We start from the raw sequence: 17,323 nt of genomic DNA on the forward strand, positions 1-17,323 counted from the left end.
AAATACTAGAGGTTTTACAATCGTCAGAACAAGACAAAGAAACATGTACAGACCGCAGAATAATTTTCGGCGATGAATACCACCAGTTTTGATTGGTGGGTGCCCCTTGAAGCAGAAACTTCAGAATATAGTTATTGCTGAGATGTAGCTCATACAGATGAATAATGTCAACGTCTGAAAGAAGATCCAAGTGAGCGATTCTGGAGTGAAAAGACTATAAGTATGACTAAGATTGCCTCACTGTATGAGGTTTTCCTTTAGGCGATTGAAAAATCTCTTTTGATAACTTCTATATCAGAAACCTGATTTGATCCTTTACTTGCTGCCATCAAAATCATTATTTCCTTATTGTAATTCTGAATGAGACAAAAATAACAAGTCATTTAGACTCAAATGATTGGGATTATTTTGGAAATTAAAAGTACACTTTTTACACTAAATTCAAACTTTTAGGAAAATATTAATGAAATTTGTTTGACTTTTATGGATTTGGTTTTAATTGCACAGGTACCTTACATGTTATTAGTATTTTAAATTGTTCATTAGAATAAATGGACTAAATTTGATTAGAGTACGACCCAGGGTTTCAGTACTTCAGTTGATGCTTGTTGTCTCTTGCCGAGTCCCTCTTATTATCTTCCTTGCTCGGATCATAACACGAATGTGGAACTATTTCCACTCATCTAAATTACCAGGTGCCCCGATGAGCATGTAAGCACAGAACCGGGGTGGCACTATCAATGGATTGTTATCCCCATCAAGCATCTTATAACAGATAGACTAAAAAGATGGGCATGTGTGTTTCTATTCCTGCCCACAGTATATCCCGTGGGGCATAAATGCTCCGGAATTGAACTAACTAAATAGCACACATTGTGTGCATAAATGCGCTGGTGGATGAGGCACTTTTTCCTTCCCTGATATTAATTAATTGTGGAATGCGACATAAATTAAAAGTCAGTCAGTCAGTCAATCTGACCATCCATTGTTGACTTGTCAACCACTGAAGATAACTGATGCGAAAGCCAGAAGAGATAAAAAAATGTGACAATGATTAAGGCAGCACAAGACCTCATAGTCCGTGCCTCAGGCATATAAAATGGTATGTTCGCAAATGAAGTGTATGAGAAACTCCCACAAAGAACGGGATCTTGCAGCCAATCGTTGATGATAAGATCAGCAGTCATAATCTGAAAATTTAGTAGGATATCAGACCTGCCAACCCTGACGAGTCCATCTCAGTAATGCACTGATTTTTTTCGTAAGATTGGCCAGTTTTCAGTAAGGTGTAACAAAATATCAATAACTGCTATTGTAAAGCTGGAAAACGTTATTAAAAGTTTGAATCAGCGACGATAAATATTATTTTCAACTGAAATCTTGGTAAAGTATGCATATACTTTATTTACCACTAATACAGTTGCACAAACTTTAGTTCCAAACCCTATGCAACTCCATGGCTTGTTGCTATCTCTCAACCTGACGTAATTCTTGGAAATTCTTTTTCCATTTCACATGACGACGGCAATCATATCTCCAGCCACAAGACATACTCAGATTGGTACATAATGTCCAAGAAACGTAATTGTGTCCTTTCCAGCTATTATTCAAAAGAATCTGCTCCTTTTTTTCTTCCATGTTAATTATTAACACTTTTTTAGAAGTTTTTTTGTCCCTTTCATCTTCAATATGAATCGTTTTCTGGATGCCATTTTAAAATGTTTTCAATATAATCAACAGTTTGATCATGCAGACCCTTTCTATGAACAAATAGGTGCAGCCTGAAGCATCTGGGTTGCTGCTGTAATGTTAGTCTGGTTCTCTGACTGATTTCACTAATCCTAATATGAAACCTGGACCCATATCAAACACGGATGAATCGATTATCTGGATTTTCAGCAACTATAATTTTTCCCTAGTTTTTGCTTGTATGCCGTAAGTCTGTATTTTAAGGGTAATTTTTGTAAGACTTATCGCAAAATCATAAGAGCTGGCAGGTCTGTCATTAGATCATTTTGGTAACAACTCTAGAAACTGACTAAACTGTTTGGTAATACAGGGTTCGTACACCTTTGATGTGACAAAAGTCAAGGACTTCATCCAATTTGCTCAAGGACCCCAATGCCCAGTGCACTTTAGGTATATTTATCAATGGCCATTTAAAGGATTAGTGAGAATGTTGTAATTTCCTGACAAAGGGCTTCCTAATATTTGTTCAATATGCTTGAGACTTTATAATAGAGAATGAAAAAATAAAAAAAATCTTAGGAGAAAAACAACACTTTATTTGTAAGAAAAACAAATGAATTCAGATCTTTCTACGAAGAACAGAAAAAAACGACTTATAGATTACGAATCAAATAAAGTACAATAGGTTCAACAGTTCTTTAAATTCTTAGCTCCAACTGCACTACAGGTACAACTACTAGAGATTAGAGTGTGCTTGTATGACAGTCACAAAATACAATGGAAGGACAGAAAGAAGACATAATAAGATAATCAAAATCTTTTGCTCCAAGTGAAATGGGTAAACTCTTGCCAAAAAATACCCAAATAAATCTTCCTTGTTCTCAATGCCACATACACGTGTTTATCCTTTGGCAGGAGTAAATGCAGCCACCTCCTCTCTCCAACTCACTTCATGAAAACACATCGGCCTATCTTGTATATAGTGATTTGCATAATTTATGCTAACTGAAGTTGTCTGCGGCGGACAAGATCAATTTTTGGAATAACTGTGATGCAAGATATGATGAATTCACATAGCATCTTAAAATTGTCTGCTGCAAAAGTATGCCACCTGTCGACGAATCTAATTTTTTTAACCTGCATTCACGTGATCGCTCATCAAAATTTTACAGGTACATTAACACATAGATGTAAAATTGTATGTACATTGTGTAGAAAGCAGCCTTTCTGTTAACAGGCATACAGCTATAATTTACCCCCAAAGTTTGGTTGCGATGCCAAAAAGGTCATTAACAGACTTCCAAATTTTAGACTGTACATCTAAAATCAGAAGTTTGAACGTACAATTAGAACAAATTGTGAACATTTTTGTGTATATTTTTAATTATCTTTTGTTTCAAGAGTTTGAATAGCTGATTCCCATGATTTAGCATTAAAAGATGTACCACTGCCACAGAAAATAATTAAAAAAAGAATGATCGCTGGAATAGATTCATGCACCTTTTAATGCTCTTTATCAGGTCCGCACACAATTTTAAATATCTGATTGGTCACATGTTGTAAACCACCCAATAGCAAATAGTTTTATTTTTAATATGTGACATAATAGTACGAAAAGAAACTTTCTTATATTCATTTGTCGATTAATTTTATATTTGTCAAGGACCGAGGCTTATTTTCAAGAACTTTTCAAGGATGAATCGAAATTCAAGCGCTTTTCAAGGTACCATGTGAACCCTGTAATAAACATTATATATTGTACCTCTTGGGTTCTGCCACAAATGCCGACAAGAAGCTGATTAAGATCATAAAATCAATAAAAGGACAATTTATGTCGAACAACTGGTTGGCCTTTAACCATTTTGTTTGAAAAACTTGTACGCTAAGTAAGTACCGAAATTCTAATCCACCTCAACAGGAAAATTCAACAACCAAATATGGCATGATCACATGTGACTTGCGCATATTATAAGTAAGGTTTTCCCAAAGATAGATAACAGGGCTAAACTTGATACAACATAGAATGTCACAATAAACAGGTAATTCTTACCATTCGCTTTCAATCTGACACCGAAAGACCTATTCAGGTGGAAAGTCTATAATATAACTAAAACATAATTGTCCTGCCGCTGAACAAACATGCTGCATTGCGAAACCCAATTGGAAAACACACAGTACACCAAAAACACCGTGCTTATTAGAAAGAAAATTCACAACTCAGAATAAACAGAGTTTCCTCTGAACCTTCCCACCCCATTATTTGACATTTGGATATTTATGTTGGGGTGTACTCCTGTAACCTAGATAAATATGAAAAATGACAGCACACAATCATGAATTGCTTCATGAATATAATAATTATCATGTAAAACTATAATTTCTGCAACCATTTACAAAATATTTTTTTTAAAAACAAATGTTTGCATTAAATTTTAATAACAACACATCATATAGTTAAAATCAAATTAATTTTGTAATATATTTTCCACAATAATAATATTTAAGATATTACAACAAATTATGCATATTTCTAGATTAAAACTGAACATTCTGTGTATTATTTTACAAGAAGCTCTTTATGTGCGAAGTTCCACTCCAACCTGAACTGGTTTCAATGGACGTAGGAAAGTCTCATTCAGATTAAACTTCAAGGGGATCTGAAAATGAAATGCACAAGTCTATAAAGCATGTCCACAGCTTGAAGGCAAAATATGTTCATGTCAGCAAGTTATATCCGTAGTTACAATACAACTAAAGTCAATAAAAGTTATTAACAACTTGAATCCGAAGTATATACAAGTACTTCAATACAGATAATATACAAGTACTTAAATACAATGTATATATAAGTACTTGAATACAAAGTATATACAAGTACTTCAATCGAAAGTATATACAAGTACTACATCAATACAAAGTATATACAAGTACTTCAATACCAAGTATATACAACCACTTCAATACAATGTACATACAAGTACTTCGATACAAACTATATACAAGTATTTCAATACAAAGTATATACAAGTACTTCGATACAAAGTATATACAACCACTTCAATACAATGTATATACAAGTACTTGAATACGAACTATATACAAGTACTTCAATCGAAAGAAAATACAAGTACATCAACACAAAGTATATACAAGTACTTCAATACAAAGTATATACAAGTACTTCGATACAAAGTATATACAACCACTTCAATACAATGTATATACAAGTACTTGAATACAAAGTATATACAAGTACTTCAATTGAAAGAAAATACAAGTACATCAACACAAAGTATATACAAGTACTTCAATACAAAGTATACACATGTACTTCAATACAATGTATATAAAAGTACTTGGATACAAACTATATACAAGCACTTCAATACAATGTATATACAAGTACTTCGCTACAAACTATATACAACCACACAAGTACAATGTATATACAAGTACTTGAATACAAAGTATATACAAGTACTTCAGTCGAAAGTATATTCAAGTACTTCAATCAAAAGTATATTCAAGTACTTCAATTGAAAGTATATGCAGGTACTTCAATCAAAAGTATATACAAGTACTTCAATCAAAAGTATATACAAGTACATCAATACAAAGTATATACAGGTACTTCGATACAAAGTAAATACAACCACTTCAATACAATGTATATATAAGTACTTGAATACAAAGTATATACAAGTACTTGAATACGAACTATATACAAGTACTTCAATCGAAAGAAAATACAAGTACATCAACACAAAGTATATACAAGTACTTCAATACAAAGTATATACAAGTACTTCGATACAAAGTAAATACAACCACTTCAATACAATGTATATACAAGTACTTGAATACAAAGTATATACAAGTACTTGAATACGAACTATATACAAGTACTTCAATCGAAAGAAAATACAAGTACATCAACACAAAGTATATACAAGTACTTCAATACAAAGTATATACAAGTACTTCGATACAAAGTAAATACAACCACTTCAATACAATGTATATACAAGTACTTGAATACAAAGTATATACAAGTACTTGAATACGAACTATATACAAGTACTTCAATCGAAAGAAAATACAAGTACATCAACACAAAGTATATACAAGTACTTCAATACAAAGTATATACAAGTACTTCGATACAAAGTAAATACAACCACTTCAATACAATGTATATACAAGTACTTGAATACAAAGTATATACAAGTACTTCAATCGAAAGCATATACAAGTACATCAATACAAAGTATACACAAGTACTTCAATACAAAGTATATACAAGTACTTTGATACAAAGTAAATACAACCACTTCAATACAATGAATATACAAGTACTTGAATACAAAGTATATACAAGTACTTCAATCGAAAGTATATACAAGTACTACATCAATACAAAGTATACACAAGTACTCCAATACACTGTATATACATGTACTTCAATACACTGTATAAATTACAAATACTTCAAAACAAAGTATATACAAGATGATAAAGAACTAATCTCCACAACTGCAATGGTGTTTGAGCTCAGTAAGACTAAATTAAAATAAAAATTAAAGACTACAGTTTTGTATTTTTTAAATATTTCCAGAAATCAATAATAATAGTAATAATAGTGTGTGTGTGTGATTTAGATTTTTAATGTAGCTTTAACAATTTTCCTGTCATATCGCTTTGATGTCTGCAATATGGCAGTTTAAAGTGATGTCTAGCACTGGGGCATCATGCCGCAGACATGTATCATGATGTCCCACTCAGTCATATTATCCTGACACCAGGCCGACCAGTCCCAACACTAACCTCCTAATGCTGAGCACCTAGCTAGGCAGCTGTTAGTACCATTTTTATAAGTCTTTGGTATGACTTAGCCGGGGTTTGAACCCACGACCTCCCGCATAATAATAGTAGTAATAATAATGATCAATGTTCTAGTTTTGTAAGTAAAATTTTTGACAGACACGCCAAAATTTTAAGAAGACCCACCTCAGTCTCCAAACATGGCACAATCTTAACACTCCTCAAAATATGCACAATGGCAATCTTTGCTTCCACTAGTGCAAGTCTCATTCCGATACAGTTCCGTGGTCCATATCCAAATGAAAGAAATGAGAGAGGATGAGCATTTGCCCGAGCTTCAGGTGCAAATCTGAAAAGAATAAAAGTGTTCTGTGGTAATTAGTGTTTCACCTACACCCATGCAATTTCCCTTAACATCTACATCCATGTATTCCCCCTCAACACCTACATTCATGCATTCCCTTTTAGCACCTACATCCATGCATTTCCCTCAACACCTTCATTCATGCATTCCCTCTTAACACCAACATCTACATCCATGCATTCGCCCTCAGCGCTTGTATCCATGCTTTCTCCTTTAACAACTACATCTAATAATTCACATTTAACAGCTACATCAATGCATTCCCCCTTTACTGATCTGCCAAACTCTAACAACGATGATGACAATATCATTGCCACCAGAAAAGTGATGCCTTTGCTATACCATGCCTATGCTATTCCATGCCTATGCTATTCCATACCTATGCTATACCATGCCTATGCTATACTATGCCTATGCTATACCATGCTTACACAGTTTAGACATTAACAAGTTTCATTACTGTAATGTTGTACAAGAGTATTATGAGTGGCATATTATATGCCCCCCACCCCTCCCAGTGATTTGGCTTCTTCCGTACATGTGCCAGCCATCAAAAAGTTTGGTCCAGGTCTGTGATGAAGAAATACTGTTATTGTGAGGAAACCTTGTTTGGAGTCAATGACCTTGACCTCTGACTTTTTGATCTCGATAGGCTTGTTCCTTATCCAAAGTGCAAGCCATTGACAAAGTTTGGACCGGATATGCAATGATGACTAATCTTAATTTTGCAGGAACCACTCTACTATTTTAGTCATAATGGCCATGACCTTTGACCTTCTGAGCTTGAAATCAATAGGCTTCTTCCTTACCCCAACTGCAGGTCTTCTACAAAGTTTTGTAACTGAAGATGGTGGAGAATGAGGTATTGTGCAGAAATGATTTTCCTTCCTAGAGTTAGAGAATTTGACCCTAAAATCAAATGGGCTTTTCCTTACCCAAAGTGCAAGCCATCCACAACAGTTTATACTCCAGAATTCTATTTACTGTGCAGAAACCATGTTCTTTTTTAGCCACTGTGAACTTGAACTTTTAGTCATTTTTGCCCCAAAAGCATAGAGGATATTTACTTTTCCTAAGTTAATACCAGATATATTTCACCATGTAATACCAAAAACATGATATTTTAATAAGTGGCAAAGCCACGATTTAAAATATATAATATTTGGTACCACAAGATCATATATATCCATTATTAATGAGGAAAAAGAAAATTTTCTTCCTGCTATATAGCAATCTTGCTCCAGAATTGAAATTTTGAAGAAGAGACTCACTCTTCAGTACAGCATGCTCACCCCAACTCCCTTTTCATAAATTCACCTCATTTTCATAGTCTGATCATACAAATATATATGACATAAGAAAGTGAGCTGACTTAATTTGTAACAGTAAGTTACCTTTTTGTCATTTTGTAAACTGTTTGACCCTATCTGAAAAAAAATGCACGTCCAGTTCAGCAATGCATCACAGCTGCTTGGTCGTTGTTGTCATGGAAGTAAGGGGAAATAACTTCAGAGATATGTGAATGGCACCTGGCCAAATTAATTACCAAATATTAATTTCGATGTCTGAATGGAAGGCAGTTTCTATCTATTTGTTCTAGCTCAGAAAGTACTCATTTTTGTTGTTGCAGTTGCAACCTTTGTAGGCACACAAAATGAAACATCACATGGCATGATGGGAAATATTTTATTGTCACATGTTAAAACATGAGGATATATTTTACACATGTGAATATACAGAAATAAAGAAGAAAAAAATATATAAAAATTTGCTGGTAAGTCTCTAAATTTCACCCGTAAGTATACAATAACACAGGGCTCTTTCTTTTGCCAGGTGCAATCCATTTGCATAGTGTGGTAGCTGTAAACTATTCAAATTATTATGCAGACAGACAGATGGACTTGTGGCAGGCATGACAAGAAATGACAAGATTAAAAGCAATAGCTGCTACTGTAATATGGAAACAAAGGTTCCAGAAGCAGAAGCATGGCTTGCTGATATTCTCTCAGGCAGAAAACAAACCAAGATTACTGTGAATTCAAAGATTTTGGGGTGTTGCGAAAAATGGCATTTTATTGGTATTTAAAGTGGTTGAATTAGGAATTACCCTACTGTTTTCACAGGACTGTTGTTTGTTGGATCTTGAAATTCATGTTTTGTAGTAGTAATGAAATCCATGAAAATTGGAACCTGACAAAAAAGTGGTAATATACCACATGTACAAGTAACTGAAGTTAATGACACCAAATGAAATTTTGATAGGCCTTTTATTCTCTGTTTATGAGCTGAAACTATTAATAAAAATAAATACTTCCTGCCATAAGAAAACTGCATGCAAACTTTCAATGTAACTTTGTGAGTGACAGGTTCTGTCACTGTAAATTCAAGTCGAGATCAGTTTCTCTCATCACTCAATCTATCTTCCCTCTGGACAGAGCTGATCACAAAAGAGCTTTCATTTAAATGGACTATACAAGATACCAGCCACTTTATTAAAGTCAGTAGTGTAGATAACTTCAAACAAGCTATTTTACCAACTCAACACAAAGTGTAACAATACTAAAACACTCGCTCTATACAAGCTGTTTTACCAACACCAAATAAACTAAATATGGTATAACAGTATTAAAACTGATACACCAGAAAGCACCATATATACAATACAGAGCAGACACCTGTCAAAATGACAATAACACAATCAGCATAAAGCAAACTTTAGTATCTAAATATCAAAACATATATGCATTCTAACACTTAAGTAATTAAACCTGTACACATGATAAACAAAGCACTGAAACAAACCAAATGTAAAAGATACTCATTGGTTAGGATTCATGTATCTCTTCATTATTTGTTTTCATACACCAAATAAAGTAATTTATGTTTTTGGACATAAGTTATTTTATTTGTCTATCCTACAACATACATAAACAGATTTCAAATCGTTTTATATTTTACAAGCAAAGTATGCACAAATGCATGTATTTTCATACCTGTCAGGCATAAATTCTTCTGGATCATGGTAGTATTCAGGGTCATGGTGAATTTGATAAATGGGATACTGGACTCCAGTACCCTTAGGAAACCTGTACCCATCTATGATGACTGTCTCAGTGGCAACTCTATTCATTCTGCAAATATACAAATTTCTTGTGCATGTCAATCAAAGTCATCATTCCATGTTTACCAAACAAGGAATATGAAGAAAGCAGTGGCCTGTTTGTTGTGCCCATGATTAAAACAATTGTTTAACCTTGACCCCAAAACCACAAGGTTAAGAGAGCATGTTTCCACATTAATTGTAAAACCTTAAGAATTGATCCAATCAAAGTATGAGCAAAACCCATCAAGGGGTTCAGGAAATAAAAACTTAAAGCAAATTATGTATCATTTTTCTCTGACTGACCTTCACATCAAGATCAAAGACCTCAAGGTAAAAGGGGCAAGTAGGCATGGCAGAGAATGAATGGTCTTCATAATGGTTGCTGCCAAGTATGATCAGAATCTGTCAAGGAGCTTAAGAAATATTAATCAATAAAAAAATTTCATAGACACCATAATGCAAACTTTTGATGACTGGGATGTTGACCCTAAGGCCAAAAGGGCAAGCATGCATGTCACAAAATGAATTGTATTAGCTTCAGAATAATTCATACCATGTATACTGTGAATCCAAAATGGGTTTTACAAAGTATTAGCAAATGAAACTAGAAGAATGAAGAGCAATTTACTCACGTAAATATACCACTGCCTCCACTGCATCACATCCGATGATGGAAAATGAGTCAAATGGCAAAACAAAAGAAACATAACTCTTCTAAAACAGTGCAAGTAAAATGACTGGTTATGATGGATATCTTCTGATGATGAGCCTAAGTTTCAGAACAATCCACTAAGAACCGCATTCACAAAACTCTCTTATTCACTGCATCCAGCTAGAATTAAACAAGGGCATTAACTCTTGCAACAAGAGTAACACATCCCATTCTGTGACAACCTATCTTACCCCTAGAATCTTGGGGACAAGACCACACACTTTACAGCAATGGTCAACATGCAGGACTTGGCCCTTTTGTAATGCATATTCATCTATAAGTATTCACTTTTGTTATGTATATTTCAGTTGTTTTGTTTGATGGCTTTTCTTAATGATTATATGTTACATACATTAGTATTATATACTTGACCTTGTCCAGAATTAAGTTCATGTTGTACCTGACCAGTAGCATTTATTTCATAAACAACATATAGCTAATATTTCATTATGAGTATGGATTAAATATTCCAATCATTGTTAATATAGGCATGTTTAACTGAATTTGAGTTAAAAGATACATCCTTGATTCTGACCTTTGAATCTTCTATAACTGAAAATTCCATTAAGCTGACAGACTAAATTTCAGAAAATGGTAACTGTAATCTAGGTTAAGTAGAGGGGTATATAATATTGTTTATCTAAAAATTACTCATTCTTGACTTAACATCTGAAGCAGAAACATTCTTAGTGTTGTGTTCAGTTTTTTACTTTGGTGACTCAATCGATTCAAATTATTATTCACTTAAATTGCAAAGTGCTCAATAATATTCTTTGACTGGAACATTAATTTGGAATAATATTTAATTCAAACAATGACATTTTTAGATTATATTACTGTGATACATTAAGGGACCTAACACATCATCACACCCCATGCCATTGAGACATTAGCAAGTTTGCGACTACAGGCACATCAATGCATTCAATACTGGAACTTATTTAGAATACTACTAGAATTCAATTGGAACTGTATACATTTGGACTTGTGTTAGAAGTTTTATGATATCTGGGATTTAATTCACAATACTGTAACTTCTTTTTAAATGTTCACTTTGTATTCTAAGGAAATAAATTATTTGTAGAGTTTTACAAAACTTGATGGTTTTTACTCTTTTCTGTTACTTAGCTTAAGACCACCGAGTTTAACACTTCATACCTGTGATGGTACAGAACAGGTTTTTGATTACAAATCATCTGGTTTTCATCAAATCCACACACATGTGGGAAGTGAGATGGAGTAATTGCTTTTACAGCAACAGTGTAGTCATAGTCATTGTTAACTGTTATTTTAGAAGATTCTGGTCCAAGCGTTTCATTTTGGAGAAATGCAGTGTCTCAGTGGTTGGCAAACTGGATTCATGAATGAAAAGGGGGTGAGTCTGAATCCTCCCATCCAACCAGCCTGGGTCAGCTACCATGATGTGTCCTTGGGCAAGGTACTTGACTCAAATTGCCTTGGCACTAAATAACCTACCTATGTTGCTGTGCTGTAAAACATCAAACCAAAGCAAACCAAATAATCTTGCTTGGCATAAGTTCATCTAAACTAAATTATTCTATGACATGCCCACTTACCATTTTACCATGGTGAGTGGGCATGTCATAGAATAGTCCAAAAATGTTCTTGCCTGTTCTGACATTAGAATATTTTAGAATGGAAAATTCATTAAATGCAACCTAGGTCAAGTAGAGGGTATATAATCTTATCTAACAATTACTCAATCTTCATTTAATATCTGAAGCAGAATCATTCTTATTCACTGAAATTAAAAAGTCTTCAATAATATTTTTGGACTGGAACAATAATTTGGAATTATAGTGAATTCAGGCAAGAACATTTTTGGATTATTCTATGACATGCCCACTCACCATTTTACCTTAAGTAATGGACCCAGTTGTTGAAAATTTGATGATCAGCAGCATTTAGGACAAAATAAATACAGTATCATAAAAAATAATTTAATGAAAGTCTTATGTCACCAGGAATATTAATGATAACAAAACTTTAAAGACGTCCACCACAATTACCACAATGAAGGTCCGATTGTCACCATTTTCATTGAATATCAAGACAAAATAAGTCTATTAATGAAAACTTCATGCTGATGTGGCTGTCAGTTCAAGAGAATGTTGGAGGCCTGATTAGTACCATTTTCATTTGCTATGTACATATGCATGTATGTACAGGTTTAACAGCACATCAGCACGATCCTGGCAATATAGTGCCATATTAGGATTAGGTACAACCAAAGAAGCATACAATGCATATAGTAACATCCATGTGAACACGTGTATCATTAATGCAAAAATATGTAATCCGGTCCTTTAAGATTATATGCAAATAGTAACATCCATGTCAACACATGTAATATCTATGTCAACACATGTATTATCCAGGTCAACACATGTATTATCCATATTAACACATATAATCTTAATAATCTGATCTGTTATTATCATATGGAAATAGTAATATCCATGTCAACACATGTAATATCTATGTCAACACATGTAATATCTATGTCAACACATACTGTCGGTGTCAAAACATAATCTGAATCAGAAATTTCCAGTTTTATCTTTTTTTTTGTCTCAACATGGAATTGATTTAAAATTCAAAAATAATTTAAAAAGAAAAACAATTACCTTATAAGAGCACTTTCTGTTGAAATGATTCTCTACTGTTATAGGTACCGTGCACAAGCAGTTAAACTTATAACAAGGGAAGTAGTCACTCAGAGTATAATTATTTTTCTAATGATTAGAACATGAGTTATGTCCCTTAACATAGTCTGAAAAAGGTTTTTCAAAAAGGCCTATAATAAACAAAATTTTGTTGTTGTTGAAGTAGGGTGTAATGACATTTTTCAGCACAAGATAGGCTATACATGGTGGCCAGAATAAATGGCAGAGGAAAAATCCGGAACAACCCCAGAAAGAACCACTAAATAAGCATAAAAAAGTGTCTTATTATAAGAAACAAACAGAAGAGAAGAAAGCATACCATAAGCTTGAAGGTAGCTTGAAGGCACATTGATGTGCCCGTAGTCTCAAACTTGCTAATGTCTCAATAGCCTGGAGTATGATGATGTGTTAAAAGGGTAAATCCTTGAGAAGCAAAGTCAATTTCTTTATGTAGACCAACCACATTTAAAAAGTCTACAACCTTGTCAGATGGAACTGGATATATCCAAGAGCAAAAAGGTTGCCTCCATTAGTTGCTACTTATGACATGCAAAAAGATGCATCAGGTCAATTTTTTACATCCCCATGCCTGCCTGGGGCCATTTTCATGTAGGACATTTCAAGTTATTTTAAAAGACAATCTTGTGCCAAACCTACCAACAGTTCAAGAAAGGTAATGGTAACATTTTCATGATGGCCATAATAATAATAATAATAATAATAATAATATTAACAACAACAACAATAATAATAATAATAATAATAATAATAATAATAATAAATACTTTAGTTAATAAGGGTAACTCAGTTTTAATATACTATTCACCACTGAGGCCATCAGGATGAACAAATTATTGTAAATATTAGAAAGAAAAAAAAATGACAGAAAAAAATCTTATTAAACCGGTTTAAATGTATCAAAATATATATGAAATGCATGACCGTAATTAATCAGAGTGCATGTATTTTAATATTTACAAAGAAAACTGCTTTTCAGGATAGTAGTCATACAGTGTGGTTATGACCATAGTTAGATTTGTTTCTGATTTAATCTGAGGAGTTCATTCCACAGAACAGTACTGGAGTAAGCAAATGATTGTTTTCTAAACGTATTCATTTTTGGAAATGGTAGCATGTTTATTGTTTAGTTGTAGTTCTTTCCACACAGCATCACAAATTTTATTCTACAGTATCGGTAACTCAATAAATTTTCAGGTCAGCATGATTAAATGTAGCTAAATGTAAATTCTTTTTAAATAATTCATGAGAAACAAAGTAGGTACTTGTAGCAACATTTATTGATGATGACCTGTGAAGTTACTGAGTTACAGTTAGGATAAAATTCATGATGTTGTGTGGAATGAAGTACAGTATGATTTTCATTTATAGTATTACAGTAGAGCCTGTCTTGAAAGACTACCTCTTTTGCCAAAAAAGTATGGTCTCTCAAGACAGGTGGTCTTTCATAACAGGTAACAATGATATATAATCAATAAATTTGTGCACTGAGAGTGTGGTCTCTCAAGACAGGTGGTCTAACATAGCAGTGGTCTTTAAAGACTGTAGTAGCAATAACAATTGCTTTTAACATGGTCGTCAATGGAGTATTGAGAAAAATACTTTTTTATTTCTATCTGAAAACAAAGAAAAGCACACTGTATTGCCATTCAATCAAGAAAAGCACATTGTATTGCCATTCATTCAAGAAAAGCACATTGTATTGCCATTCATTCAATAAAAGCACATTGTCTGTATTGCCATTCATTCAATAAAAGCACATTGTATTGCCATTCATTCAAGAAAAGCACATTGTCTGTATTGCCATTCATTCAAGAAAAGTAACAAGATTTTCCACATTTTGGGAAGTCACTATTTTAGTACAAGACCAAAAAGGTATCATAGGAAGTCTTTCAGTGAAAACCCCATGCTGACATACCGATCTTTTCAGGAGAAGTAGCAGCAAGAAGACCGTCAAGATGGTCGCGGTGGTGGTAAATTTAGTATTGCCACTACCACTATGGCTATACTGACCCACTACACTGCCTAGCTGTTGAGATCACTGCTGTAGCTGATCTGGGGGATGACTATCAGAGGCTCATGCTGTTGGAGTGATAAAGTTTAAGCTGATCACTTGATGATGTGGACCACTTTCATGTTTGTGTTCTTTTGTGGGGTGCGGTGTTTGTTTACAAATTTATCAGTCACTGCACTTACATGCATACAGTGGATATATACATTAGTGGTAGGGAAAGAGTTCATGAAATTTTGACACCTTTCTTAAATGTATTCTGTCAATCGGAATAACTTTTCCAGAAGAAAAAAGCCAGTTGTTAGATAAGGGTTGTTCCGTTTAAACATACACAGCTCACAGGGCAGCAAGTTTTTACACCAGTATACTCTGATTATTGAAAAGTTCATATGAAAATAAAATAATAAACTGCAACTACGGATACAAACTCCACTCTGAAAGTGTCTTCCCTGGGTCCAATGTGTTTTATTGGAATGGCCATAAACAGCTATGCTAGGACCTGCATAGCTATGCTAGGACCTACATATCTATGCTACGACCTTAATTAGCTACGCTATGACCTTAATTAGCTAAGCTACGACCTACATAGCTATGCTATGACATTAATTAGCTATGCTATGACATTAAGTAGCTATGATATGACCTTAATTAGCTATGAGAGTCGATATCTGACTAGTCCATTCTTTTCAACATTTAAAAGTTATTATAATACCAATGACTAGTCGATTCTTTTCAACATTTTAAAGTAATTATACTAAAAAATGCCTCTGCTTTCAAAGATCGAAAACAGATACAGGTTGAAATCACCAAATATAATTACTCGCCAGAAATGAAAAGAGTGACCAAAGACATTTCAGTAAGACTGTCATAGTCATGGTTATCAAGTAAGACTGTCATTTCAGAGAGACTGTCATAGTATGGTTATCAAGTGAGACTGTAATTTCAGTAAGACTGTCATAGTTGTGGTTATCAAGTAAGACTGTCATTTCAGAGAGACTGTCACAGTCATGGTTATCAAGTGAGACTGTCATTTCAGTGAGACTGTCATAGTTGTGCTTTTCAAGATACTTGTGCCTGATTTAACTTGTGTCATGCAACCTTTTTATATCACCAAAGTTGCCAACTGTTATGGTATACTACCATGTGCTCACCAGAATCCAAGGTATTCATCTACTCCAACACAACACACCGACACATAAATCCGTTTTCCTGACAAAAAGTACTCCGAGTGGATGCACTTGCATAGTTTTACCTCATAGTGAACTTTGTTATACAGCATTCTAATACTCAGAATGGTTTAAATACCCCTTGCATGGTCCTGTTTAAATACCCCATGCATGGTCCTGTTTAAATACCACATGCATGGTCCTGTTTAAATACCCCATGTATGTTCCTGTTTAAATACCCCTTGTGTTGTCCTGTTTAAATACCTCTTGAAATGTTCTGTTTAAATACCCCTTGTATGTCCTGTTTAAATACCCTTTGTATTGTCCTGTTTAAATACCCCTTGCATGTCCTGTTTAAATACCCCATGCATGTCCAGTTTAAATACCCCTTGTGTTGTCCTGTTTAAATACCACTTGTATGGTCATGTTTCAATACCCTTTGTATGGTCCTGTTTAAATACCACCTGTATGGTCCTGTTTAATACCACTTGTATGGTCATGTTTAAATACCCCTTGTACAGTCCCGTTCATCTACCATTTGCATGTTTCTGTTTAAATACCCCTTGTATGTTCTTGTTCTAATACCCTTTGTATGGTCCTGTTTAAATACCCCTTGTATGATCCTGTTTAAATATCCCTTGTATGGTCCTGTTTATATATCCCTTGCATGTTCTTGTTCTAATACCCTTTGTATGGTCCTGTTTAAATACCCCTTGTATGGTCCTGTTTAAATACCCTTGTATGGTTCCATT

The 17,323-nt window shown here is 33.9% G+C and overlaps 1 protein-coding gene across 1 annotated transcript in view; it reads right to left on the reverse strand.

Annotated features, from left to right (window-relative positions):
• The window catches only part of LOC149776690 (uncharacterized), a 187,124-nt gene that overhangs the window by 85,988 nt on the left and 83,813 nt on the right, over window positions 1-17,323 (reverse strand). Inside the window, exons 13-15 of the mRNA XM_089941330.1 lie at window positions 9,868-10,005; window positions 6,697-6,859; window positions 4,290-4,346 (exon numbers count right to left, since the gene is read on the reverse strand). Coding sequence (XP_089797456.1) covers window positions 4,290-4,346; window positions 6,697-6,859; window positions 9,868-10,005 — 358 coding nt within the window. The remainder of the gene's footprint in view (window positions 1-4,289; window positions 4,347-6,696; window positions 6,860-9,867; window positions 10,006-17,323) is intronic.

The sequence above is a fragment of the Sinohyriopsis cumingii genome, chromosome 18 (assembly GCF_028554795.1).
Source record: "Sinohyriopsis cumingii isolate HCF-2022 chromosome 18, ASM2855479v2, whole genome shotgun sequence".
Taxonomy (NCBI): domain Eukaryota; kingdom Metazoa; phylum Mollusca; class Bivalvia; order Unionida; family Unionidae; genus Sinohyriopsis; species Sinohyriopsis cumingii.